Raw genomic sequence first — 25,610 nt, 5'->3', positions numbered from 1 at the left:
CACAGGTCAGAATTGACCATGTTGGAGCCACAAAAAGACTGTAAAAAATGTACATTTTAGCTAGAATTTAAAGTGACTTATAAAAGAAAGTTGTTTTATAATAACCTTAAATGATAGGTATTCAGATTCAAAATTGACATTTTCTATGTATTTGACTTGTATCTTTGAAATGATACATTACATTTTAATAAAAAAAAAAGATTTAAAAGGCAGTTCTGCATTACAAAGACATGCAACTCTAATAAGGTAATAGTGAATATTAAGAAGGCATTTTTGGAATTTAAAAATTAAATCTTTGCTTTCAGATATGCATTTTTATGTGACAAATGGTTTGCATTAGATAAAGGTGAAGGACAGATTGATCATATGATACCAGTAGCCAGTGCTGAAGAAATGCAATCTTTTGGTCACTTATTTTTCTCCAAGACGAGAAAGGATATGACTGATGGTCATCTTTGGTTCTCTGTAGCCTCCAGACCCTTACATAGCACATTCACCAGAGCTCAGAGACTTTCCTGTTGTTTGTCACTTCTTTTTATGACCATGATCACAAATTGCATGTGGTATAAGTCAGATAGTAATGATGGGGATATGTCACAGAATGTTCATCTAGGACCGTTTACATTCTCCTCACAGGAATTCTTCACAAGTTTGTTTGGCACTTTGATCGTAGTTCCCTTTAACCTGCTGATTATAACACTGTTTAGAAAGAGTAAACCTCACACTCATGCAACAGCTGTTAAAGTAGAAAGCAATTACAAGGAAGAAAAGAGACGAGATAGTATGGCGGAATTCAATAGGGAACTAGATTGTGTATCACCAAGTAATATTGATCCTAGGTTTACTCCATCGGCAAAACCAGCTTGGGATAGTTATAATGAAGAAAAGACAATAGAGAAGGAACATTCAGTAAATGAGAAGAAGAAAGGAAAATCCAAGTACCCCTTGCCACATTGGTGTATATATATTGCTTGGATTCTGTTTGGACTATCAGTGTTAGCAGCAGGCTTTTTTACAGTTTTATACAGTATGGAATGGGGGTCCAGCAAATCTTCTAAATGGCTGACATCTTTTCTGTTGTCGTTTATAGAGTCAGTTATTCTGGTCCAGCCTTTAAAGGTTTGTATGATTCTAGTAATCATTGTTTTATAACAATTGTACATTCCCTTGAAAGAAGATTTTTACCCTTTGTATTTTGTTTTTGTTTTGTTGAAAGTAAATGAGATAAAAAGAAACTTTAAAGAAACTGTAATAGCAGAAATGATTAGCAGTTCTAGATCTACAAATAAGTCATAATGGCCTAATATAGCATTTAAAAGATGATTTTTTTACCAGACATTTTTCGAGTATTTGCTTCTAATCTTGAAAAATAAAAATAGACATTTAGATCACTGCACAAGTGTCCTTTTTGGTTAGCTAAATAACTTCTATCCAAATAATCTAGCTAAGGAATAGGAAAAAGACTAAAAAGGTCAAGTTTACATCTCACAAATGAGGTTAAATAGGGGAAAAAAATGTGATAAAAATCTGTTTATCTGGTGCCAACACTCCAGTTCAGATTAACCAATTTTCATGATATTGACTATAATGTCTGTCATATGTATAAAATATTTGGTTAATAATCCATTTATTTTCTAGGTATCATGTTTTTTTATTGAATATTTAACTGAATTTTATTACATTTGAAGTAACCAATAAACAACATAAATGAAATAAATACAAGCAAACATATCAGTATAAATATGAAAAAGATCACTGATGAAATTATTTCCGAATTTGAGTAGGTGATAGTCTTGGCCATGGTAATAGCATTGGTGTTAAAGACAGTAGACGCAGACGACAGTGTAGAAGAAGTGTTTCTGATTGGAGGGAGTCCAAAGACAAGAGTGTATCCAGGTAAAAAAAAAAAATATTCTTTAACAGTTTTTATCTTGGTATATTAAAGAAAATTTACTAATTACAATCCTGAAACTAACAATTCCCTTATACAGTAGTGTTTTTACTCGAGATATTGATTAAATTTTGTGTTTGCTTCTAGTTCTTAGTATATAGCTAATAGTTTACAACAACAACCTTATATTACTTTAAAATTTTGTTTACCATAATCTTCATTTTACATTTGAGTGACTTGAGGTAAATTTCATATTCAGGACAAGATCTGGAAAGAAAATGTGTTGTTTTTTGTTGTTGATTTTTTTTTATTACCGATATTATCATTTTAACATGTTGGTTATAGGTCGAATCATTTTGAATATAACTTAAATTATTATTTCAGAGCATCGTCAGGAGTTTGTACATGATCCTGTAGATGTAGAAAACATTATTGAAGCCAGAGAACACAGACTCAAGATGAACAGATTGTTTGAAGTCATCCGCAAAATCTTTATATATGTGGTGTATCTCAGTGTTGTGGCTGTCTTGGCATACGAGAACAGAGATGCCAATTCTTATCCAACTTACAGAAATCTAAATGATATATTTATCACTCCTCATTCCAAATATGACAAAAGTTTTTCTAATGTAAGCAATTTTGGTATGATAGAATTTCTTTCCCTGTTGAATATGAGTAAATGGGTGTATAAATTAACTGTAATAATTAAAATTCCTTTAAAAAGAATGCTTTTTATACTCTTTTCATATTGGGAATGTACAATTGAGGGTTCTCATATATGTGTGTATTTATATCCAACGATGAAAGTGGAAGGGACATTTGGTATTTACCTTTTCTGTTTATCTCCCTTTCTTGTTTGCTAGATTTGAACTACATTTTAAGGCTGCATACCTGCAACTTCTGCTTTAGGTCTACTATTTTTTAAAACACATTGTTTTAAATCAATAAAATTTTATCATAACAACCCAGCTACACATTTCTGGAACATTTGAGTCACTATGATCTACATTTTAAGCTAAATAACTTTTTATGCCCCACTTAGGGGCATTGTGTTTTTCGGTCTGTGCGTCCGTTCGTCTGTCCGTCCGTCCGTCTGTCCCGCTTCAGGTTAAAGTTTTTGGTCAAGGTAGTTTTTGATGAAGTTGAAGTCCAATCAACTTTAAACTTAGTACACATGTTCCCTATGATATGATCTTTCTAATTTTAATGCCAAATTAGAGTTTTGACCCCAATTTCACGGTCCACTGAACATAGAAAATGATAGTGCGAGTGGGGCATCCATGTACTATGGACACATTCTTGTTAATATCTGTGTTTGGTCCTTTTCTTTAAATCTCATATAATTATACATCAAATCAAATTGTGTGTCATCAGACATTATCAACTTCACAAAAATTTATCATTCTGTGAAAACAGTGAATACTTGTACAATACTAATTATATTTTGTGTGCCAGTTTAGGGGCTGGATGTACCTAGTCATTTTTAGAAACTTGTTTCAAATTTTTTGATTATTTTAAAGATCATTTCCTTATATATCTATGAAAAAAGTCTTTATGTTTCTGTTTTTATTATAGCTTCGTTCTACCCGAGATTTTTATGAATGGATGGAGCAGATTGTTCTGCCAGGCCTGTACTCCAATGGTTGGTTGAATGATTCTAGAACAGATTTGTCACCTTTCATTATTGACAATACCTTCTACAGACTTGGATCTCCTAGGATCAGACAGGCTAGGATAAGAAATGGTAAGTCATGCAGTCTCACAGAATAAACAATGTTAGACTAGACAGGCTAGGATAAGAAATGGTAAGTCATTCTGTCTCACAGAATAAACAATGTTAGACTAGACAGGCTAGGATAAGAAATGGTAAGTCATTCAGTCTCACAGAATAAACAATGTTAGGATCAGCCAGGCTAGGATAAGAAATGATAAGTCATTCAGTCTCATAGAATAAACAATGTTAGGATCAGCCAGACTAGGATAAGAAATGATAAGTCATTCAGTCTCACAGAATAAACAATGTTAGAATCAGCCAGGCTAGGATAAGAAATGGTAAGTCATTCAGTCTCACAGAATAAACAATGTTAGGATCAGCCAGGCTAGGATAAGAAATGATAAGTCATTCAGTCTCACAGAATAAACAATGTTAGGATCAGCCAGGCTAGGATAAGAAATGGTAAGTCATTCAGTCTCACAGAATAAACAATGTTAGGATCAGCCAGGCTAGGATAAGAAATGGTAAGTCATTCAGTCTTACAGAATAAACAATGTTAGGATCAGCCAGGCTAGGATAAGAAATGGTAAGTCATTCAGTCTCACACAATATACAATGTTAGGATCAGCCAGACTAGGATAAGAAATGGTAAGTAAAAATGATTATGTCCGAAAAAATGGGTCTTCTGGTATTAGAAAGGTTGAAAAAGGGTTAAGATTTCCTCTATAAGAATTAATTAATGTAGGCATGATAGGATAAGGGCATATATACTGATACTGTTTCCACAAAGAAAATGAATTATAATAATGAACCTAGAAAACAATGTTGTTTCCCAAATGAGTTATGAATCTTTTTTTATATGTTCTTTTATGTCCAGCAAGAGAACAAACCGTGGACTCCCACGTTTTATGAGAACCTGGTAATAATTCTTGTTTTAAAAAAAAACCTTTCTCCTTGTTTTGTAAGAAATGGAATGTTATCATATTTCTTTATTCTTCACAGATGATTGCAAAACACCAATACAAATACGTGACTATATGAATGACTGTTATCCATCTTATGGAACCAAAACATATGAATCTAGAAATTATGTGGAGAGTTGGGATGAGGTAACAACCAATACCTCATCAGATGAGGCATGGGTCTATAAAGATACATTTGACCTTGATGGAATGCCAACTGTAGGTCGTTATGCATCATACAGTGGTGGAGGCTATGTTGTTAACCTTGGAGCTTCTACAGAAACAGCCAATGACACTTTACAATACATAAAGGAAACAAATTGGATAGACAAAAAGACCAGAGGATTGTTTATAGAGTTTAATCTGTTCAATCCCAATGTCAATTTATTCTGCGCCGTCATATTACTGTTAGAATATCCACCAACCGGATCAGTGTTTCCATACTGGGAAGTTAACCCAATAGTGATGTACAGATATGTTGGTCCGAGTGCTGTTTTCCTGTTCGTGTTTGATTTTATATTTGCAGCATTCACATTGTATTATTTGGTAGAATTTATCAAAGAACTGAGGAAAAAGGGATGGCGAGGCTATTTTACTGGATTGTGGAATGTTGTTGACTTTATAAACATTGTTTTGTCTATTATCTGTTGTGCATTCTATGGTGTACACTTTGTTATTACAAAATTAGTTCTGGATAAATTTCATAAGAACAGAGGTATGTTTATATCATGAATTACTATAAGTACAAAAACAATAATTGATTAATTTAATTTTCAAGTTTTCAATACATTATCCCGAATCTTAAAATAATTTTTCATTTAAGAAATCAATAATATTGACATAAAAACTTCTCTTTTTTGTTTAATTTTGAATTTTTGTTAGTCAATGTTCATGTGCAACAGAGTATGAATAAAAAAGGTGTGGGGTAAATATCAGTGGTGACAGCAACCAAACATTATAAGTTTGATAAAAATCCACATCTAGAGGGCATCACACTGATACATTGGGGAACATTAAATGTAGAATTTGTAATACCACCAAAAACAAGTTTTCACGAAAATGTCATGTGATAACGTCAGAAATCTATGCTGTGTGGAAAGTGGGACTACATGAAAACACTAAAATAGAAAAGAGTGGTCTTATATTTTAGTGAAATATAGTTCAGAAAGAGGTGACAAAAATTCATGGACAAGGACACTATTTAATATCATCCTGGACAGTATTTCATTATGAAATAGTGTCAGCGGACAATATTTTAAATGAAATTTTGTCCAATGGACAATATTTTAAATGAAGTTTTGTCCAACGGACAATATTTCATGTGGGACATTATTTTATGTTAAATATATATGGTGTATAGAATGATTGTATGATGTAAATGTCTGTCTTGCAGGGTTTATCTGACCTTGACCTCATTTTCATGGTTTATTGGTTGAGGTTTATTTTTTCTTGGTTAAGTCGGATTCACAGACACTAAAATCAATTGGTTAAATATATGTAGTGGATGATTATGAGGTGTGCATGTTCAACTAGCAGGGTTCATCTAAATTTGAAATCCTATACATAGATCATTGATAATGTTAAGATTAAATGATACTTATCTTAAAACTTTGTCTTAAAGATTCATCCATGATCAGTAAATCAGGAGGGACATTTCAGTGTGTGCACTATGGTGTTTAATTATTGTACAGTATGAAAGTTTTCAATAAAGGGGGAGATTGGTATAAACATATACTAATTTTACTGAAATATTTTCAGATGATTTTATCAACCTACAGAGAATAGTTATATGGGACCAGCTGTTTGGTATAATTATTGGCTTTGTGTTGTTCTTATCAATGTTAAAGACTCTGCAGCTAGTACGATTCAATGCCAAAATATCACAGCTATATGGAACAATCAAAAAGTCCGCAAAGCCATTGATTAATTACATGATTGTATTCCTGGTATCATTTGTTGCTTTTATTTCATGTGGTTATCTTCTGTTTGGTCCACATGATTATGAATATTCATCGTTCATAAGGACAACAGAGACACTTATGTCAATGCTGATGATGAAAGTGAACATTGATACAGTCCTGATCGTCAGTGGACTACTTGGATCCCTGTACATCTTTATCTTTGTATTATTTGTGGTGTTCATATTACTTAACATTCTGCTCAGCATCATCAATGAAGCATTTGCCGAAAGTAGGAAGGATCCCTCATGTCGATCAGATGATCCTCAAATGGTGGATTTCCTCCTCAGTCAACTTAAGACATTGATATGGGGCACCACAGGTAGGAACTTTTCATGCAATGATATGAGGCACCACAGGTAGGAAACTTAAGACATTGATATGGGGTGCCACGGGTAGGAAACTTAAGACATTGATATGGGGTGCTACAGGTAGGAAACTTAAGACATTGATATGGGGTGCCACAGGTAGGAAACTTAAGGCATTGATATGGGGTGCCACAGGTAGGAAACTTAAGACATTGATATGGGGTGCCACAGGTAGGAAACTTAAGACATTGATATAGGGTGCCACAGGTAGGAAACTTAAGACATTGATATAGGGCACCACAGGTAGGAACTTTTCAAGCAATTATATGGGGCGCCACAGGTAGGAAACTTAAGACATTGATATGGGGTGCCACAGATAGGAAACTTAAGACATTGATATGGGGTGCCACAGGTAGGAAACTTAAGACATTGATATGGGGTGCCACAGGTAGGAAACTTAAGACATTGATATGGGGTGCCACAGGTAGGAAACTTAAGACATTGATATGGGGTGCCACAGGTAGGAACTTTTCATGCAATGAAGAACAAGTATTAATATTTAGTTCATTGTTCTTCATATGTTAAGGATTGTATATGTGTGTGTGGATGTATATGCATTTGTGTGAGTGACCATTTTCAATGGATTTCAAGAATTTATAAATATGAATTAAAAGAGATTAAGGGTATACTTCAATTATACACCAACACAATGACACCTTTTGTGTTTACCAGAAAATTTGTTACTTCTACGTTGTTTATTTCATGGACATGATCCTTGTATGCAGATATGCATTTTGATTGAGAGTTCCTACTATTCAAATGAGTGCATGAAGCAATGTTCTGGTTCATTTATCTTTTACAATACTATGCTCCTTGAACTCCTACAATGTTTACCATCTTCAGAGCCCACTTAATCTATGATTTTAACTCATATTCATATGATTGATTTTATGTATGTGAAATTTATAATTATGACTTTAAATATAATTAAGATCCTTATTTTCAAATTTGCATTATGGGTAGAACCAGAAAATGACTCTGTTCACTGAGATTTCTAGGTTTATGCCATCAAATTGTTACTCTGTTCAAATTTTAGGTCCAGATCTGAGAAAGCAAGATACATTTTGTCATGTATATAGAATTTGTAAATATTAAACCCAAAGAAAGAAATTATACGATTTTTGCAATATGTTATCATTCACCTCATAAAGTATGCTCAAAACTAAAATAAACCAGAAAAACTTGTGAGGTGATAATCATATTTGGTTGAAGTAGGATAACCAAACTTATGTTAATTATGTTTCACAATGGCAGCCATCTAAGATTACAGTTCAGTACAGTAAAAAAACGCAAACGACCATCACATAATCCTACAATTATAATAATTATTAACCAGATAATGGGACCTATTTTGGAAGGAGGTCTGTCTTTTTCATCATAAAGGGGCTTACACATGTGAGTTTGTTTCTAGGGTCTTTTCATTTCAGACCGGTATGTTTTTTCTTTTTTAGATACTAAACCACAAAAGGACAAGGATGTGATAGACCATATGGACAAATTAGAAAGAAGAATGGATCGTTATTTTGTCCGTTTTCTAGCAGAAGAGAAAGCAAATCCATTTTAATATATAAATCGGATGAACTAAAAATTATGGAACCCTATTGTTAATTGAAACATGTGAACATGTTGATCATAGGTTTTGATTTTGGACCAATAACATACTTTCTATAACATGCATCAATAGCATACTTTCTAGAACATGCAAAGGACAGTTTCGTCATTGTGTCAGGCATTTTATTTTTAATTATACGGAATGTAAACTTAAAATTTGTCCTGACAATAAGTTCATTTAAACAAAAATGTTATTTTTAACTTTGGCTTTAGATTGGTTTTTACAACTTTGTAGTATATTGTCTGTAAACTTGTAGTATATTGTCTGTAAACTTTGTCTGTTATATGAAGTAAGTGCCAAATTTTATATTGTTGACATTTTTATTGTAAACTTTTAGAAACTTTAGAAACTGTCCACAAGATTGATGAACAAAGTGGAATTAAAAACAGGTAGCATATTTTCTTAAGAAGTAAATTGATGAAAATGCAAGACCCAAAAAAACAATTTCAAATATCTGTAGAGAAAATTTTGATTATCTTGGAATCATATAGAGGATTGGAATGACAAATGAATCTTTTTGTCATTGATGTTAGATTCTGTTACTACACACCCAATCAATGTTGATAATTCATTTCAAGGGATGACTATACGTTCCCATAACTGTCCAAAACTAAAGTTAAATGGTCTTTTTTAGTAATCATCAATTATAAAAATGACTGTTATTTTTTCATGAGGCTCCTTTTTTCAGAGGATATTTCATTTTTCTTCATAATGTATTGAAAAGATAAAATTGTATTGAAGTTGCAGGTCTTAGCTGTTCATTATTAAACATACTTTTAAGGAAAATATCAGTGTCATAGACTACCGGGTATGTGTCAGACTAGTAATGTTTAAACGGAGTAACAATGTCAAGCAGTAACAGTCTCCAATATCCCCTCTATATGGATGAGGGGAACTAAAAATGAAAGATGAGCACAGATGAACTGCTTATTTTGAATGAGCAGTTGGCAACTTGAACTTAAGAGAAATCGGTCTCTGAAATGGTGAACAATGAAGAAAACAAGTAAAACTGTGAGCTACTGCTCATTAATGATATCCCCCTTTAGGAATTCAGTAAACAGGAAATTGATGAATCTGAAAACATATTGCAGGGTAAATCCTGTTCACATGAAACCTGATAACAAATTTCAGGAAGCTTTTATTTGTATTTCCCTTGAAAAATGCAACGAAAACTTATTATAGTTAAAATAAAAGATACATTGCTCATTTGGTAATCACCCATTGATGTTTTACTTGACCTTGAATGACAAAGTAATTTTTCAGGTCACATATAAGACTAAAATTACTGCAAAGCTTGAAAGGAGATTCTTTATAATTTGTAGTCTGTGAAGTTGATTCATTGAAGAAGATATTTACTTATGTTTCAAACAGTGTTTAATGTTAAATTAGGTTTCACAATAGCAGCCATCTAAAATTACAGTTTAGTACAGTAAAAAAAAACCAAATGACCATCACATCATCCTACAATTATAATACTGTAACTCCAGTGTGTGAAGGAATTTCCAAGAAGAAGCTGTCTATATAAAAATAAGGAGATGTTGTATGATTGCCAATGAGACAACTATCCATCAAAGTTCAAATGAAGTGGATGTAAGCATTTATAGGCAACCGTACGGCCTTCAACAATGAGAAAAACCCATACCATATGGTCGGCTATAAAAGGCCCCGACATGAAAAATATGAAACAATTCAATTGAGAAAACTTGGGACAGACACATAAAGAATGTGGCTGGGTTAAACATGTTTGTGAGCTCAACCCTCCCCCTCACCTGGGACAGTGGTAACAGTACAACATAAGAACAAACGAGGAGAAAAAATTGTCCCCCCCCCCCCCACCACCAATTTTTTTTTAACCTCCCCCCTTTTTCCAAAAAAAAATTCTTTCCCTCAGTCATGGTCATAATTTCAATTCAAATTTCCAATGGAGTTTGCAACCATAATAACTCATTTAAATACATCATAAAATTCTTAAAATAGAAAATGACATACATAATCATAGCTAAAATTAATTTACCTTAATCAGCATTTTTAAAATTATTAAAATAGTAACTTCTAATAAAATGCTTCGCTGAGCGCAGCCTGATACGACCGCAGAGATCGAACCCTGAACAGTTGGGGCAAATTTGGACACAATATTCAAGCTTGATACTATCTGAATTTGGATTGTGATCAAATTTTTGACATAATATAGGTTTCTGACACAAAATAAATGTGGTCAAAGATCTTACAAATCTAATGTGCAATACTGTGCAATTGAAGATTTCTTCTTGAAACTTTTCATAAATTAGAAATTCGATAAATTTTGGGGAAAAAAATATGAACCCCTTAAACAAAATTGGAACCCCCCGCCCCCCCCAAACTTTTCGAATCCCCCTTGGAGCATTAACCATCAAACTCAATCCCAGTCTTTCCTTTGTAGTATGGAACCATTGTAAGGGAGGTAACTCTAATGCAAAAAAAAACCAAACAAAGAATAATCAATTCTGAGTATAAAAATTTATTACCACTAAACCCTTTGATATACACTATTATAATATTATATGTATTTAAATCACAGTATTTGATGTTTCTAGAAACAGCTAAAAAATATTTCATACTAGAACTAGCAAACAAATAGCAAAAAGTACCAACATAAAGAAACAAAGCTAAAGTAATTGTCCGTTAACCAGGAAACCCTTGTTTTTCCCCCTTTTTTGCCCCTAATTTCTAAACAGATTGAGCCATAACCCCCCAAAGCCAATCCTAACCATCCTTTTGTGGTGTGGAAACTTGTGGTACAATTTCAGACAATTCTATACACTGTTCCACAAGTTATTGTCTGGACACTAGAAAAATGCTTATTTGGGCCCCTTTTTGACCCCTAATTCCTAAACCATAGGGACCATAACCCCGAAAATCAATCCCAACCTTCCTTTTGTGGTTTCAAACCTTGTGTTTAAATTTCATAGATTTATATTTACTTATACTAAAGTTATTGGCAAATTTCCAATTATACTAAAGTTTTTGGCAAAATTCCAATGGAGTTTATTATACTAAAGTTATTGGCAAATTTCCAATGGAGTTTATTAATACTAAAGTTATTGGCAAATTTCCAATATACATAATTTAAAAGCAGTGTAAGTGAGGTAATTCAAATGTGTTTGAATTACCTTCCTTACACTGCTTTTAAATTATGTTTTGTAATCAAGTAATTGTCCATTAACCTAGAAACCCTTGTTTTTCCCCCTTTTTTGCCCCTTATTCCCTTACCGTTTGAGCCATAACCCCCCAAAGCCAATTCTTACCATCCCTTTGTGGTATGGAAACTTGTGGTATAATTTCAGAGCGATCCATACACCATTCCACAAGTTATTGTCTGGAAACTAGAAAAATGCTTACTGTGGATTCATTTATTTTCGTGGGTATCAATTTTCGTGGATTGAGGAAAACTTGTATTATCGTGGATATTTGATTTCGTGGATTTGCCAATCTCTGCATACAAAGCCTATAGAAAATTTGTAATTCGTTGAACATTTGAATTCGTGGTTCACTTGTACCCACGAAAACCACGAAAATTGGTATCCAACGAATAATAATGAATCCACAGTATTTAGGCCATTTTTTTGCCCCTTATTTCTAAACTATTGGAACCAAAACTCCCAAAATCAATCCCAACCTTCCTTTTGTGGTCATAAACCTTGTGTTTAAATTTCATAGATTTCTATATACTAATACTAAAGTTATTGTCCGTAACCAAATGTCTTCGGACAACGACGACGTGATACCAATATACGACCTCAAAAATTTTGCAGTTGTATAAAAATGAATTGACAGCTAATCACCTCAAGACAATACAAAAATTCTTTATACATGATTTAAAAGCAGTGTAAGGGAGGTAATTCAAAGTTGTTTGAATTACCTCCCTTACACTGTAATTTGTACTTAAGTAATTGTCCATTAACCAGGACATCCTTGTTTTTTCTCAATTTTTTGCCCCTAATTCCCAAACGGTTTGAGCCATACCCCCCAAAGCCAATCCTAACCATCCCTTTGTGGTATGGAAACTTGTGGTATAATTTCAGAGAAATCCATATACTGTTCCACAAGTTATTGTCATGAAACTAGAAAAATGCTTATTTGGGCCCCTTTTTGGCCCCTAATACCTAAACTGTTGGAACCATAACCCCCAAAATCAATCCCAACCTTCCTTTTGTGGTTATAAACCTTATGTTTAAATTTTATAGATTTCTTTTTACTAATACTAAAGTTATTGTCCGGAAACCAAATGTCTTTGGACGATGACGCCGACGACGTGATACCAATACCCGGTATACGACCGCAAATTTATTGCGGTCGTATAAAAATCAGTTGAAAAAGGCTCAACTGATCAGATGAATACAAATAGAAATATATTGAACAAAAACACAGAGTGGACGTGTACAAGTACTTAAACATCCCAAAAACAAAAAGACACTTAGTACAGATCTGAGAGTACTCGCAGTTGCTGACAGCTAGTAAGCCAATAACAACTAATGAAAAAAATCATGTATCTTAAGACTAAAACATCAATCAGTATACATCCAACATCAAATGGATTTAGTGTAAATACGTCTTTAACAGTCAGAGAAGAACATGACCTTGTGCAATGCCAAACTATAGGTATTGACAGATTGTAGTACTGTGAAAGTACATATGTGTAATATTTAGTATGGTTTTAATTTACTGATAACAAAATCAATATTTATACCAATAAAAACAATATTCAAAGATTTAATTACAGTGTTGAATAGGTACCTTTTAGAATAAGTTTATTTAAAGGATTGATAAGTTTACCAGGATCGTATCTAAATTTCCGGGCTCAGTTCACAACATCACCGTAAAATTTAGGATGTGCTATTCCGTTTGAAATAAGTTTTCTACAGGTACAGCCAAACTTGCAGACCAAATCTTTGTATCTATGAAAGAATTTAGTAAAGGTTTTAAGTAATTTGTGGTAACGAAATCCCTGACTTAATAATTTACTAGTAATACATAGATTACGCTCATTAAAATCCAAAACGTCACTACAGACACGATCATAGCGAACGAGTTGGGATATATAAACACCGTAAGACGGTGCCAAAGGAACATCACCGTCCAAAATAGGGGAAGAAAAATCATCCCTTTTGTCGTAAATTTTTGTGTAGAGTTTCTGGTGTAATACTGAAATATCTAAATCTAGGAAAGGACAGTTATTGCTGTTGATATTAGATTTATTTAAAGTAAGTTCCTTTGGGTAAGTTTCAGCAGTATAGTTAGAGAATTCTTGATTATTTAACGAAAAAATATCATCAAGATAACGGTAAGTGTTGTTGAATTTATCAATTAAATGGAATTTAGATGGTTCTTTACTGAGTTTGGCCAAAAACTGTGATTCATAACAGTAAACGAACAAGTCTGCTATTAAAGGGGCACAATTGGTGCCCATAGGAATACCTACAATCTGTCGATAAACTTTATTGCCGAAACGTACATAAATATTGTCAAGGAGAAAATTTAGAGCTTTATCATCTCATCACACCTCCAGTAAGTATATCTAGCATATTTACCTTTCTCATTAGAGAAAAAGGCTTTGTATGAATGCAGCAAATAAATGTGCAACCAGATTTATCAAACAACCATTAAATTAGATAGGAAAACTTTTGTTTGATATATTTTCTATTGGGTTTAAACTAATTACTATGTTCATTGACTGTAGCCTTGTTAAGATTCTATATATATAGAGGGCCTTCATATCTTCTATGTGCATTACTCATGCCAGTGTCCAAGATGCAGTTTCGAAGAAACAGCCCTTTTAATAAACTTCCTGGGCTTTCCGTGTTAAAACAACATTTTATGATGACAGCCATTATATATTTTAGATCATCACCAAAAACACAAGCTTTAGAAAAACGTTTCATGATGGCAACTTGTACAACAAATAACAGAAAGGAAGGAATACTAAGAAGACAATGGATTGCTGTTTAACATCCAAATGCGATTTAATTATTAACCCTGCTTTGAACTAGACCAACTCGCTGAGCCAAATTTTTAATGTGCTAGTTCACAAAGTAGAAGTCCACAGAATAATGTGTCCTGGTAGGGTGACATGTCTTTCTGACTCCAAGCCAATCAGCCTTTGCTCTTACTCCTTAATGCTGCCTGCTTCGCATAGAAGCAAAAAAGATCAGTTAAAAAATCTTTGGTTTGACCCAGCCAGTGTTCAGTAGCATGACCTCCCACACTTGAGGCAAACATCATACCATGAGACCACAGAGGCAGTTAGGAAAGGGTTACAAAATCCTAAACAAAAATCAGACATAATTGCTAAGGAGACTGGCCTTTATAAAAACAAAAACATTAACAATTCAACAAGTTTATTATCACTTGATAAAGCTGCAGGCTTCTCTGGCATACAGGTCTCATAAATAACAGTATGTATATAGATATATAAACACCCCATCTACAATCAGTTAAACAGGCTTTGGATTTCAAATAAAATTTTAAACAATTTAAATGGTAAATTACTCTCATTAACTTCTACCGAAAGTAAATGCAAAATAAAAACGGAATCTATAATCTCCGGCAATTTTAAAGCTTGACACGTGGTATAGACACAATTGTTAAAGACTGTGTTTTGACCTCTGAATATCTTCTAAAACTTGATTCTACCACCAATAAATCTATATTGCATGAAAAGTATCAAGTGTAGTACAAATATCTTTAATGCAATTATTATGACAAACCCATTTTCTTTATGTATGCCAATTAAGGAATATGCCATCCTCAAAGTTTGGGGATGGAACTGAATTGAGAACTGACAACACCAATCTTTACTTTCTGTGTAGTAAAAACTGGCAATTTGTAACATGATAATATCCATCAGTTGTAAATATTCTCCAATATTATTATACAACTACATAGAACATGCATAATTATTATCCCCACCAATGCAATTAATAGATTTTTACCCAATATATAAGGAAAAGTTGTATAAAAATGTGTATATTTCCCCTCATCATCTTAAATTTTATAAATGTTATGGATTTGGATTCCAAACTTAACATGCCTGACACTCGGGTGAATACATTATACAAATCATCAGCTGAATTATTGGATAGTATGTACTATTCTGTTCCTTCCTTTTTTGGACAATATTGATAAAATTAATGTAGAAATATGTTGCAGTACTTTTTATGGAAGTTCTATAAAATTTATCTCCTTTTCAACAGATTTTTTCTTGAACAGCTTTTATAGCAATATGTGTTATTTTTTTTTCTCGTTATTTTTTGGGGTGAGGGGGTTTAGAGGGTGTAGTTGTGATCTTTAGCTTAAGGTAGATCATAAGTATATATTTTTTGAGACAGAATTTTTTTATAATTTGCCAAAATGAAGATTTTACTATGCTCTTTTCAAAAATATAATAAAAAGTATGGGTCACCGTGCTATTTTTCAAGCTATTAGTCGTTGAAAATTGCCTAAATTTGGTTAGATTGTTCATGAAAAAACACATTTGTGTGCATAAAAAAATTTCTATGAGATACAATTTTGAAATAAATTGTGAGAAGATAGGTTTTATAATATGTTTTAAGAAAATAAAAAGAAAAAATGAGGTCACCGAACTTGTTTTCTTGCTACAAGTAAAAATTAAAAATTTCCCTATTAGTCCAGTATAAATTTTTTACTAAAAGAGTTATCTCCCCTTAAATGGCTCATTTGAAAAAATGATTCTAAACACAAAAAAAAATGATATTTGTTTAAATATTTTGAATAATACAATAAATCACCAAATCTTCTTTATATAAATAAATAGTCTAACCATTAAATTGCAAATCTGTCTCCAAATTTGCAGATTTGGGCAAATAACTAGACCGATTTTGTACTGCGATTGTACAATCCAAGATGGCGGTATACCATGAATCTACCTTAATATATATATAGAACTTTATTGTCACTTTTGAAATTCAATTTACATTTAAATCACTTACTTAATATTTGCAATCATCCTAACAAATAAGTGTCCCAGAATGTATGCAGCTCTAGTCCTATCTCGCATCTAGATTAAAAAATCTTACTTTAAAATAGTTGAAAGTTATTTCCCTTGTTTGTAAATAAAACTGGTAAGTTGCAATGTACAGCCACAGTGACAAGTAGATGATATATTATCTATTCCTTTATTTTTTATATACAAACAATTCCTGCTTTACTTTCAAGTATGATGGAAGAAGAAGATCACTCACAGGTCCAGTTTATGACAAGGACTGGTAAAGCAATTTGCTATACAAAAGTGTCAAGATCAGTATTGTCAGTTCACTACACAAATTTGTTTCCACATACAATAATTTCACGAAAATGTATTTTTAATTTTAAGCTTCAATATAATCTACAAGAAAACATTGTTATCATCCCCATTGTTTCTATAAGTTTCTTGTAATGGTATATTCCATCCCCCCATTGTTTCTACAAGTTTGTTGTAATGGTATATTCCATCCCAAACTTTTAGGTTGTTACAATGCTTTCTTGTGTGCAGAAAGTTATACACAAGTTCATTAAATATGAAAAAATAATTGAAGATAACTAATTAAAGCTTGTAGCGGTCAAATCATAAGTATAAACCCATACAGTCTAGCTGTAACTTTTTATAAAAATACATGCAATTATTCAATTAAACCAATTAAATAAGTCGGTGGTGAAGTATTTTGGAATTAATAAGCAATTTCAACCAAACACTTATATAAGTTTTCTATTGAAATAACTATAGATGAGCAAATGAGTAATGGACGAAAGCCAGCTGGATTTATCAACAATTCCTAAATAGAAAGATAACGCATTGGCATAAGGAGTGTTTTTCTAGAAAAACATATCAGAAAGGTTAAAAACTCATTTCTTCAACATAGGTGGGAGACATTTTACCCTTCATTTTTTAATAAACTATTTACACAAAATCTATTTTTTCCGGTGGTAACCTTAGGACCATTGCCTGTAACACTGTAAAGGGAAAGTCTATCTTCTAAAAAAGATTGTAAAATGGTCAAAAAGCAAACTTTTTAGTAGTAGGCATCCATAGATACATGTGCATTGTTTAGGTCTTCAAAATTTTGATATATGAAACTTAATACAATTTTAGGCACCTGTGACTCTTTTCTCAAACCAACTTACAAGTAAAACATTCGTAAGTTAGGGACAATTCAGTATAAATTACTATCAATTTTAATCGTAAGATTTTTTGGGAAAATAGTTGCAGTTGTTGCTGACAGAAATACTTCATCTACAATTTCTATATTGAATTTTAATCACAGCTATTCAAAACCATATGACATAAGCTGTATAATTTGCAGTAAATCACAACAACAATTGCATGTTTACTCTAAGGTGACTTTGAGATATTGATGATATTTTAATATTAAACCAAAATATCACACTAAGTGCACAAGTCTTGTATTCAAATCATTAACGTCCCCTGTTGGACTAATAGACCAATATATGGCACTATAAATAGCACAATAAATATTACAAAAATATATTTCAGATAGACATAAAGAAAAGACAAAAGTTATTTACCACTGCTGTAGAACTGATCAAAAATGTATAACAAATAGACTATGTAAACAAAACATATCACAATACAAATGAAATAACATACAAGTATTTACAAAACAAAGGAAAACAACAAATTGCTTCCACTCAATCAAATCATAGCACAGGAATTGACTCAGGTTATTACTGAATATTTAACGTGTGCCATCTGCATGCCTATTTTACAGTCAAGTGATTTCTTGAATCAAGCTGGTATAAGAAGACATATATTAAGCTGACTATTGAGTTTAATAATTCATGAGTTACAAGTTTGATTTCCAATCGAATGGACCTACTTTTTTTTTATCCCTTGATAATAAAAAAATGTCAAGATATTGTCCCAATCAACCCATTTTGCTGTACTTCTTAATATTGAGCTGATTTTGGTAGTTTTAAAATGATAGTGACTGCAAAATACATGTTGATTTATCTAGGAAAAAAACCCACAAAAACCAATAAAATAAAGATGGTCTCCTAAACCATGACAACTAGCACCCATAAAATCGATAGATAAATGATAAATACTGAAATATATTTTACTATACACTGTTTTTACAATAAAAATTTTAAATCTAGGGTTGGTGGGAGAACTGTAATTTCAGTTGCACTTTGTAAAGGACGGGTATTTCATGGTGGTACGATATCTATGATTGTCACAGTATTTTTGTCTTCAAGTTGTATTAATTGAATACATGTGTTCAAAATTAAAGGAATTGTAAGTTTTATAATGGCCATCCATTGTCTAATAAAAATAATGCATTTTTTGAATCTGATAAATAAAATACCTATGAGCCTTGTAGTCATGAGTAAAGTAAACAAGTTGAATATATCTACAGAACAAGAACGCCTTTCATTCAGTTCTCAAAAAAAAAAGCAAAAATAAATACAGCCATATAAACAGATTATTTCTATGCAATAAATCAATAAAAACAGAAACATTTACATATAATGCTGGCTACACTCAGTATCAACATTTACATATAATGCTGGCTACACTCAGTATCAACAATTCTCCTACATTTTCTTTGCATAGATTGATTATAAATAGCAAATTTTCAAACAAATTTCACTAGATACAAAACTTACATTAACTTTTGATTTATGGTTTATTTTGCATTGCAAAGATTTAACAATTTATTTGTATTCAATTATCATACCATTTCACAAATATGAATAACTCACTTTCTATTTATTGATGGATTATAAAATTTGATTTTTTTTATCACCAATAGATCCAGTGTTAAACATACACTATTTGAGAGAGTATAACTTTTTGAATCTTTCCAATAAAAGTCATATATAATCTCTAAATGACATTGAATGATAATATTATTGTATAATTTTCAAAATTAATACAATTCAAAGTTTGTTTAATTAATTTACATAAGTCTGAAACAGTGCTAACATTTGTCATTTGCATGGGATTGATATGTTCATTTTTTTTCAGTAATGTAAATAATATTGGTTTCTTGACATTTTATATTTCTTTTTGCACATGTTTATTAATATAAAGAATACAATGAGATAAAGAAAAAATTATGAGACAATAAAATTTGGCTTTGTGGAGAAAATACTTTCAGCTTTATAAAAATAAATATCTTTAAAAAAAAATTTTTTTAATTTGAAGAAAACCAAGCCATGTCAAACAAAAACCCAACCTATATCACAATAAAAAAGTCAAGAAGGCCAACTAGTCCTTCCAATCACCTCATTTAGATTTTCTAAGTATGGCACTAATTTTCTTGGATATTCACATGCTTTTAAGTTCTTTCTGTCAAATAAAAAATGAGCACATGGATGGGTTTTTGTCTGACATTCCCAAAATATTGTTACCTTTAGATACACTGCTCAATTTCTAAAACAAATGAGAATAAATTAATAAAACTTATTGATACAGATAGATATTTGAATTTTGTCGAAACATCATTCAAATATTTTATGTTTTAATTTTTTTTAGCCTTTTGCACTAATTTTGCAATCACTGCAATTAATTAAAAATATTACCTTTTCTTCTTATTTTATTTTGACAAAATTTTAAATGACTGTTCCATCAAGGAAAATTTTAAACATTGCTTATCTTTTAATTATGTATCCTTATAAAAGTTTTTTCAGGCAAAACTTTAGAGTAGTGTATCTTCTCAAGATGAACAGGTTTTTGTTTTTACATATCCTTAGCAGTTTTTGAAAGGCTAATTAAATCTGGTGTTCCTTTCAACCCTTGACCTTCCATAAAATCCTGCTGACAAGAAATGGGAACAGTTTGAAAGAGTAATCTTTTCTTCATACAGTCCTCGGCAAAGGAGTGTCGTAAATTTACATCAGTAACATCTTCAAGAAATCTTCGAAGTGGTAGAACATGACTGACAGGACCATCCCACTGCGTCAAAAAATCTTCAACAATATGATGTATCTTATTAGGTCTCGGCATTGTTTCAGTTTTGCGCTTCATTTCTTCTTCTGAAAAAATTTTAAAGAATTTAAAAATTTCAGAATTATTTGCAAATGTTATCTTTATGTTCACAATTTCCTGGTTTATTTAGATTTCGGGACATCATTTTATAACAGTATAATAAGGACGATAAATGAGAAATGTTTCAAGTTGATGTATAACCACGAGAGAAAGTAATGTGAACATTATGGCATGTTCTTAGCATTTATAAAGGAGCTGTTGGTCCTTTTTTCAATCATCTACAGTTATGGAACCTTAGTTTGTTCCTGGTACAAGCCATAGAACTGAGATGTAAAAAAATTTGTAAGGGGTTCCGTGGAACCCTTTGTCTCACCTGCAATTGCTGCTGTCAGTGTAAAAGTGTAATGTTGAATTAAAAAAGTGAGTCCATTTATCAGTAAAATACAGAATTTGAAAAAAAAATCAAATATTTCTTTAGATGCCATTTCTTGGTCTTGAAGATTAGTTTCTGTCCAAGTTTCATAACAATCCATGAAGGTTTACAAATTTATCATGTCAAAAAAATTGAATCCCAGACTGTTGGCAAATGTTAACTGTAAAAAACGATGTCCATCTATCAGAAAAATACTAAAAATGAAAAAAAATATTTTCAAAGGTTTGCTTCATACATTATCAATTTATCATTAAAAAGCTTCTGCCAAAGTTTCATAAAACTCTATGAAGGTTTGACCAAGCAATTGATGTGTAACAAACTTTAACCCCAGAATGTATCTACTTGTTAACTGTAAAAAAACTAAGTCCATTTATCAGTAAAATACAGAAAATGAAAATAAATATTTAAAAAATTTTGCTCTGGTTACTGTATTTTGGTCATAAACACGCTTCTGTCCAAATTTCATAAATTTCCATGAAGGTTTGACAAAATTATTGATGACTGAAAAACTTTAACCTTAGACTAAATCTGAATGTTAACTGTAAAAAAATTATTTATTAGTAAAATACAGAAAAATGAAAATAAATATTTTAAAATTTAGGATACTGTATTTTGGTCATTAACAAGCTTCTGTCCAAATTTCATAAAATTCCATGTAGGTTTGACAAAGTTATTGATGTCTAAAAAAAACTTTAAACACAGACTGCACCAACGCGATGCCGGAATCTAGGATCAATCTGTCTGGTTTTCTCGAAATAAATTCCATAAATCATTCCCAAATTAGTGGGGTTGGCTTTAGATTAATTTATCTAGTCTAGGTCCAAAGATAACTCATTATAGTATGACTTTAAACTAATTCAAATCTCTAGGGTGTCTTTTATAATAATACAATACTGAGTGTAAAAAGTTCAGATTGTTAATGACTCAAACTGATACAAACCTGTAGGTACTCTTTCGTAATAATAAAATACTGGATGTAAGAAGTTAGAATGGTGAGCATCTGCAGGTTCTCCAGTTGCTCGGTTAATTCGGAAGACATCATTTCCTGGACCAGAGAAATCTCGGCCATATTGCATAATAAGGACAATCATTCTGTTTGCAGTATGTCCTGTGTGTTTTTCTAAATTATCTATCAAGTTGACAGGAACTTCTTCTAGATAGGTAAAGGTGGTGTTATCACTTGAAAAAAGAGAAGAAAAATACTCAACTTAAGATAAATCTTGTTTTTTTTTTTTAAGATTGAAGGATATGGCAACTGAATACAAGTTATAATCACAAGGAAAACAAACTTTACGTTATATAATTTATATCTTACTATATGGTATAACTCATTGTTGCTATCAACCACATCCTTTTGTCTCTGGTGGATAGCTGTCTCGCTGGCAATTATACCACATCTTATTTCTATATCTACTGTATAAGGGTCTTGATATCTGTAATTTTTAATACTTTGAGCCATTTTTCTTTAGTCTATTTATTTTGCACATTATTGTCTATTCTTTATGTTTTAGCACTCTATTACTTTATATTCTTTATTTGTTTGGTCAACTTTTCTCTATACTTATCTGTAGTCTTGGGTCATTATTCTCTATATTGTAAACCCAATACAGACCCTCATGTATGTCTATTGATAATGCTATGTAAAAAAAAAATTGTTATCATTTATGTTTTTGTGAACTTTTTTATGCTGTTGTATACATCTAGATGGAATAAATTTTTTTTAAATATTTTCAATATAACAATCTAATAGAAGATTTTTCCATTTATGTACACAAAATAAGTTCAACAATACAAATAAGTAGCTAACTTACTCATTTAAAATGATTAAATCTGCTAAAACATCAAACATCTGGTAGGATCCTGATGCTTCATTTATACGCTTCAACATCATGTTCATCATCTGTGTTAGTGGAACAGTCATTGATGGCCAAGGCACTTGATGATAGCGATAATCTAAAATTCTACTTAAAGCTCGTGCTGAAACAACAAAAACAGATTTAACTTACACTTGGAGTTAAAAAGTAAAAGGTTTAATAATATTTTCATCATTTCTAAAGGTACTGAGTAAATCTTATTCAAATTTGTATGGAATCTGTGCAAGTAAGATTTTGGCAAATGCTATAGACGTTTTCTTGTAGTTTAGGACTATCTGTTGACATTTAGATTCTTTGTTATTGGTGGATTGCAGTTTCATTGAAACCTTTTTTTATTCATATGGATATTGTTTGAACTGCAATTTCTGACCAATTGCATTTTTCTTTTTCACAAATATTAACCATAAGATAAAACAACTGCATAAGAAAAGATAATGAGATATAACAACTAGGTTAAATAATTCACACCTTTTACCACTTTTTGAGCGTTACTTTTTAGCATCATGCACATTACCAGTGAAACTGTAGCTTTTATGGTCTTTGGGATATTTTTTTTGGATTTGCAAACAATGGACATATCTATGAAAAATATCCAAAGGACTATATGACCTGCAGCTTCATGCTCATAAGGAAACTGAAAAAATTATTTCTATCTTCAAATTATAGAACTCTTTATCAATCATGATTAAAACTGACATTTTCCAATTAGAAATACATTTGGACAAAGATAAGTATAATTGGTACAATAGGATTGTTCAGTTACAGAAATATCTATGTTTTAAGATATTCCTGATATCTCAATTGATTCTAATCTAGCCAATAAAGGCTTGTTAAGTTTCAACTTTTTTAAAGCAATTATTGGTAAATTGAAACAATGGGATTGTTCGGTTCCAAAAAAAAAAACTCTGTTAAAAGATAGAATTGATTGTTTCTGATATCTCAAATTGATTTAATCTAGTCAATAAAGGAATGTCAAGTGTTATCCTTTTTAAAACCATTGTTTACTGTAAATTCAGAAATTATTGCGTGCATTTATTATTGCGATTTTGGTCATTTTAAACTTAAATGCGATTTTAATTTTTACGATTTTGAGAAAAATCCTGTTTAGTTCATATAAAATATTTCAAAATGCGAGTTTAAATTATTGCGTTTACAACTCTGTCGCATTTGTCGCAATAATAAAAACCTCGCAATAATTTCTGAATTTACAGTATTTTTTTTACCTCAATTTTTTGTCTCAAATATTCAATTCAAAGGCAAAATAAATTAAAAGATTTGTTTTTTACCTGTATATCTATACCCATGTATAAATCCTCCAGCAGATTTCCTAAAGTCTAATGAATGTGTGGCAGCACCAGCTAAATACATCCCAGGATTGTCAGGTGACTGGTAGTCATGGTCTATCCGAGGGAATTTTTTAGATCTCCCAAAACCTCTAGACATCAGTGTATCACTACAAGATTTAATACAAAAATCAAGAATATTCATAGCTTTCTATGTGTTATGAGTTTAGCTTATTGTTATAGGGCATACAGTGACCTATAGTAGCTAACCTTTTACATCATTTAGTCTCTGGTGGAGAGTTCTCATTTTGGCAATTATACCACATCTTATTTTTATATCATGCGCTGCCATGAAGCTTTGCATTAGAATTAATTCATGTGAACGTTTAAAAGTGATAACTGAACTATGATTATGTTTTATTTATTGGCATTTATTATGCCAGCATATTATTTGATGAACATGATGTATCTTAATACCACACCATGTTATACCAATAAAACATTAAGCATCATCATTGCAACATAAAGTTGAAGTCACATTAGAGGTAAAGCTTGTAAATTAAGGCTGAGGTTAGCTTACTTTCTTTGTTTGTGTAAATGGAGTTAAACCTGTATACATTATACTTAAATTTGATTATTTGATAATGTCCAATCAAATCTAAATACAATGTATACATGTACGCCTATTCATATTGTTTGCAGCTGTCAATCTTAATTATAATGCTTGAGCAAACGTTTACACAAACAAAGCATGCAAGCTAACCAAAGTTTTAATTTGCAAGCTTTAGGAAATTAGTTCTAACTGTTGGATCTTTTTATCCATATTGTTAACAGTTCATATTTTTAAGTATTTTAAAAAAAAATACAAGTTTTATTGTTGTTCACATCTGCTTTACTTTAACAACATTAAACCAAACCTTTGAAGACAACTGATTACACAGACAAACACTTAATAAAAATTCTTAGCTGATTGATCATGTTGATACATGTAAGTCAGGCATAAAAACATGGATATTTTCTTTGTTTGCAATTAAGTGCAAACTATTTAACACTAAAAACAAATGAAATCCTTATAAATATAGAGGTAGATTTTAGTGAAGAAAAATAATATGATCACATCATATTTGTGGATATTCTTCTTTTTTTTCAAGGATGTGTGGTTCTATAATAGAATCGTAATGGTAACTTTTGTACCATGTGCCAATTCTACATCAGTTAGTTAGTATGAAATAAAGAATATCCTTACCAGATTCAGTTTGAATCAGTTATGAGATTCAAGAGAAGAAAATGTCTTGGTAAACAAATTACAATTATAACTGCCAATGAAATCTATAAAATACTGCCAAAATTGCCAGCCAATCTCATCACAAAATATATTAACAATATTGAGCCAATTAAGAAGCACATCAGGCTATTTTTTACATAACTAGGCATGAATTAATGTATGATTAGGGCTTAAAACTCTACTGGAATGCACAACATTTTCGATAATTCAAAAGGCCAAAACAGAGAAAGTGAAGTAACACACATTA

The 25,610-nt window shown here is 31.4% G+C and overlaps 2 protein-coding genes across 20 annotated transcripts in view; one reads left to right on the top strand and one right to left on the bottom strand.

The window, feature by feature from the left end:
- The window catches only part of LOC127709563 (polycystic kidney disease protein 1-like 2), a 28,774-nt gene extending 20,255 nt beyond the window's left edge, over positions 1-8,519 (top strand). The window contains exons 15-21 of the mRNA XM_052215168.1: positions 306-1,119; positions 1,785-1,896; positions 2,276-2,520; positions 3,467-3,635; positions 4,608-5,282; positions 6,326-6,847; positions 8,345-8,519. Of these exons, the coding sequence (XP_052071128.1) occupies positions 306-1,119; positions 1,785-1,896; positions 2,276-2,520; positions 3,467-3,635; positions 4,608-5,282; positions 6,326-6,847; positions 8,345-8,457 (2,650 nt within the window). The 3' untranslated portion in view covers positions 8,458-8,519. The remainder of the gene's footprint in view (positions 1-305; positions 1,120-1,784; positions 1,897-2,275; positions 2,521-3,466; positions 3,636-4,607; positions 5,283-6,325; positions 6,848-8,344) is intronic.
- A 6,343-nt stretch (positions 8,520-14,862) lies between these two features.
- Positions 14,863-25,610, bottom strand: part of LOC127708668 (FAD-dependent oxidoreductase domain-containing protein 2-like) — a 74,067-nt gene continuing 63,319 nt past the window's right edge. For all 19 annotated transcript variants that reach the window (XM_052213752.1, XM_052213769.1, XM_052213753.1 and 16 more), the window contains 5 exons: positions 24,082-24,248; positions 22,733-22,898; positions 21,862-22,100; positions 16,428-20,535; positions 14,863-15,832 (listed from right to left, as the gene is read on the bottom strand). In XM_052213752.1, the coding sequence (XP_052069712.1) occupies positions 20,240-20,535; positions 21,862-22,100; positions 22,733-22,898; positions 24,082-24,248 (868 nt within the window). In that variant the 3' untranslated portion in view covers positions 14,863-15,832; positions 16,428-20,239. The remainder of the gene's footprint in view (positions 15,833-16,427; positions 20,536-21,861; positions 22,101-22,732; positions 22,899-24,081; positions 24,249-25,610) is intronic.

Source organism: Mytilus californianus, unplaced genomic scaffold, assembly GCF_021869535.1.
Source record: "Mytilus californianus isolate M0D057914Y unplaced genomic scaffold, xbMytCali1.0.p SCAF_7, whole genome shotgun sequence".
In the NCBI taxonomy this organism is placed as follows: domain Eukaryota; kingdom Metazoa; phylum Mollusca; class Bivalvia; order Mytilida; family Mytilidae; genus Mytilus; species Mytilus californianus.
The sequence above is the reverse complement of the archived record's forward strand: the minus strand, read 5'-3'. Positions and strand labels throughout refer to the sequence as shown.